Here is a 4,273-nt window from a genome sequence, read left to right as displayed (position 1 = left end):
TTTGACTTTTCTTTTTAATACCTATATTCTAATCAATTAGCCTCTATGTTGAGGTGGTGGACGGCCAGGTCGGTCGAAATCCCTGGCATGTCCTCGACCGTCCAAGCAAAAACCTGGGCGTACTCCCTCAGGAGGGCCTTCAAGTCATCCTTCTCTCTGGGCGGTAGCGACGCACCGATGCGGATTATCCGGTCAGGCCTGTCCTCCCTTAATGGGAACTCCTCGATCTCGTCTTGAGTGCCCAGCTGCCGATCCTCATCCCCTGGGATGTACGGCTCCAAGCTGGTCGCCTGAGCGACCACCTTCTCGTGTCCCCGGAGCATGGCGAGGTAATAAGCTCGGGCCACATCCGGATCTCCATGTACCTCGGCCACTCCCCCCGAGGTGGGGAATTTGACGCTGAGGTGGAGCGTTGAGGGAATCGCCCGGAGGGCATTCAAAGTGGGCCGACCTAGGAATATGTTGTAAGGGGATGGCTGTTTGACCACCACGAAATTGACAGGGATGGTCCGGCATCTGGGTGCCTGACCTACCGTGACCATCAGGGTAATCATCCCCTCCGGATTGATGGGCGGTCCGGTAAAGCCGACCAGAGGTGTCCGAACAGGGGTTAGCTGTCCGTCCTCCAGGCCGAGCTCCTTGAACACCCTGTAGAACAGGATGTCCACTGCACTTCCCTGATCGACGTACACTTTCTTCACCCGGTAATTATTGGTGCGACGTCTATTACGATAGCCTCATGATTTCCGGCTGCCAGGAGAACCGCGTCCCTCGCTCCGAAGGTGATCTCCTCGTCCATGCGCAGACGCTTCAGCGAGTTATCTCCGTTTGGGGGGGTCGCCTGTTCTTCCGTGCTGTATGGCTGTCTCCTCCCGTGGGACCCCCGGCTATAGTGTTTATAACCTCTGCCAGGTTCTGGGTGCCCTGGTCGGGGGAGTCATCTCGAGCCGCGTAACGCTTCTCAGGTCGGTCGCGGCGGTAGCCTTCACCCCTCTCTCCGCGGTAGGTGCGTCCGATCTCCTGGCCTGGCCGTCCTGATTGCACAAACCGCCCCAAGAAACCGCGCTGGATCAGGTCTTCAATCTCCTTCCGCAGGGCCCAGCATCCCTCCGTATCATGCCCTACATCACGATGGAAGGCACAGTACCGGTCCTGGTTCCTTTTATTCCGGGGCGTCCCCATCTTGGGCGGCCGTTCTCCGAGACCCTCCGCCTCCATCACAGCCAGGATCTGTGCCATTGGCCGAGTCAGGGGGGTATACACTTTTTCCGGGAGCGGCGGTTGAGCGGGAGCTTTATCCTTAGAGAGGCGATCGAAGACGTTCTTCCGGGCTTGGCCATCCTTGGTTTCAGGGAGGTTTCCCAGTCCTCTCCGGTCCCCGAGTTCCCGATCTGACTTTCGTTTCAGGCTGCCGGCCACCTCTGCGTTAGCGGCGGCGTGAGCCCGGGTCAAGAGCTCTCCCAGATTCTTGGGGGGCTGTTCGACAAGCTTGTAGTAGAGCTCCTCTACCCTTAGCCCGTTCATGAAGGCAGCCATGACCATCTTTTCATCCTTGTCCCTGATCTGCAGGCTCTCTGTGTTCAAGCGCGTCCTGAAATTCTTCAGGGACTCGTCCGGCTTCTGCTTGATGGCCATCAGGTGAGCCGCGTTTTTCGAGTAAGTCTTAGAGGAGACGAACTGGGCGGCGAACTGTCTGGCCAGCTCGGTGAAACTCCGGATAGACCCCGGTGCTAGGCCCTGGAACCAGAGCCGACCCTTACCCTTCAGAAACATGGGGAAGGTCTTGCAGCGGAGTGCATCCGCGGCGGTTTGTAGGCGCATGTGCGTCAGGAAGACCGAGAGGTGGTCTTCCGGGTCAGTCGAACCATCGTACAGCTCGATGTTCGGGATTTTGAACCTCCGAGGTAACGGGTAGTCCTCCACCTCTCGGGTGAAGGGTGAGGCTGCGTAGTTGTCCTCGTACAGTTGTGGTCGCAGGATCTGCTCGAGCTCGTCCCGGACGAGCTGCCATTGGGGAGGGTCCCGCGGCCGACTCTTGATAGACCGGGCGGGGGAGCGCTCCGGCTCGGTCCGCGCAAGCTTCCACGAGGAGGGATTCCTCAGTCAGCCCCCGGCAGACCGGTCGTGAGAATATCTCTCACTGTCCCCGACCACCGAGGCCCGCGGTTTGGGAGGGGTCCGCGGTCGTTTCCTCCTAGGGGACTGGTCCCGGGACTCGTCCTCCGAGGGAATGGGGAGCGACTCCCTCTCCTTCCCCTTCGCCTTAGAGGTCTGCGCACCCCCGGCCTCAACCCCCTCCTTCGCCTGCCGGATTATGTCTTCCAGCATGGGGAGGTTCTCGGTTACAAACTGGTAGATCTGCTGTCTCCGTTCCCCTGAAAGGGTCGAGCCCCCGGCGCCTCTGGCCGCCTCGGCCTCCATTCGCCGGGACCCCTCACCAGCTCCGGGATCAGTGTTATCCACGGTTCGCTTGGAACGCGTTCTCGCCATCAACACAAATACTCGTACCTTCGTTCCCACAGACGGCGCCAACTGAAGAAGCACGGAACTTCCCCGGACCGAGCTGACCTGATGAGCTCGGCTTGATGGCGGAAAGAGCGCGTCCTAAGCCTGAAAGAAAGACAAGAAGGTGAACTGGCAGGGGCCCTGAGGTTGTCCCCGAGGGCACTCCGACGGTCAAGTTAGTTTTCCGGTGAGTAGGGTTCACGGGAAGTAAACAGTCGAGAGTGGTTGTCCAGTAAATTAGTGAGCATACCGTGCACAGTCGTTGTGTGTTACTGTTTATACCTGCTGAGGAGTCCGACCTCCGTACGTTTCGGGACTTGCCCTGGATAGCTCCCCATCCCGCGCTGATGGGGATTCTCCCCGCCCTCTGCGGGGTAGCTATCGGGGGCCCCGCGGAGCCCTAGCCGTCGTGCGACCTGGGCTGGTTCCCCATGGGCCCGGAGTCCAAGCCCAGCTCCGATCGCCCTGGGCTGCCGCGTGTACAGGCCCAGGACGGGGCCTCTGCAGATAGCAAGAACATTGTCATAAGGCCATTGAAGTCAGGATCAAAATCTAAGTCTAATCAATTGAATGGGACTAATTTGTTATTTATTGTACCTAAAGATTTTAATTTAAATACACATGCGGAAAAATCGAAGATGTCAATACTGTTGAAAAGATTCCTGTCTTGGCTGTAAAATATTGTGTGATGTAATAGACATGAATGCTTACCACCTATTGCTTGATAGACCGTGACAATATAATATGAATATAGCATGCAGTGGACGTGATAATGTTTATCGTTTTGTCAAGTGTAGCAAGAACATGGTCCTAATATCATTGAAGCGGGGTTCAAAATCTAAGTTTAATAAATTGAATGGGACTAATTTGTTACTTATTGTAGATTTTGATTTAAATACATGTACCTTTAGATTTTGATTTAAATTGAATGGGACTAATTTGTTACTTTGGCTTGGTGTCCCTTTATCTATGGCAATGTTGGACACATTTTGTAGTGGGATTGGTTCCGTTAAAGAAATCCATTGGGAAAACGTAGTTAAATGTCTGAGTGGGTTCCATACCAGCTGTGGTCAATCATGTATCTGCATCATTTCTGCAATGGCTCTTTTCAACTTTAACAAGTGTCCCGATTTTATTACATGCAGCACGGCAACAGCAACAGGCATCTCCTGGTTTCCTTTTCCTCCTTGTATAAAACTCCAAGGTACTTATTTAACATCCCACAGTCAGAAGTCAGACCTCCATATTGACGGCTATGAATTCGGGGAAGGGGACGGAAGACTAGCCTGGGAGGGAGGTGGACGGGGATGACTCAGATGGGTGGAAGGCAATGTCAACTACAAATAGGGGAATGTCAATGCATTCCACTTTTATTCCAATATAAAACTTCATCTTTTTCTTCCCCTCAAAAGAGATTATATGCTTAGAGTACCATTAACGATTTCCTTTGGATCAATTACCGGTTTATGATATCTTACAAATGATGTTAATTACTTATACGGGAACGGGCTTAATGAACATCGAAGTAATGTAACTTCGCATGACTTCTCCCACGTGTGTATACTCATCATCGTGCTTATAAGCAACATCTATCACACATGCCAAGTTGACAACTCGAAGGAGGACAGCCCTGGGAGGAACAAATTCTGCTGCATCAAAACCAGTAGTACTAGGTTTAAGGAGTTGTTGGTTTAGGAGCTTCCACGAATCCTCGATTTGTCGGTAAAGTTCCTCAGATGCTTGCTGCTCTGTTACACCGTGTTGCTTC

General features: G+C 53.6%; 1 protein-coding gene across 1 annotated transcript; it reads right to left on the bottom strand.

Annotated features, from left to right (window-relative positions):
- Positions 1-810: 810 nt before the first annotated feature.
- LOC113741071 (uncharacterized) lies at positions 811-1,821 on the bottom strand. The gene has a single exon (XM_027268556.2). The coding sequence runs from the start codon at positions 1,819-1,821 to the stop codon at positions 811-813; it is 1,011 nt and encodes a 336-aa protein (XP_027124357.2).
- Between the last annotated feature and the right edge of the window lie 2,452 nt (positions 1,822-4,273).

Source organism: Coffea arabica, chromosome 4e (genome assembly GCF_036785885.1).
Source record: "Coffea arabica cultivar ET-39 chromosome 4e, Coffea Arabica ET-39 HiFi, whole genome shotgun sequence".
In the NCBI taxonomy this organism is placed as follows: domain Eukaryota; kingdom Viridiplantae; phylum Streptophyta; class Magnoliopsida; order Gentianales; family Rubiaceae; genus Coffea; species Coffea arabica.
The sequence above is the reverse complement of the archived record's forward strand: the minus strand, read 5'-3'. Positions and strand labels throughout refer to the sequence as shown.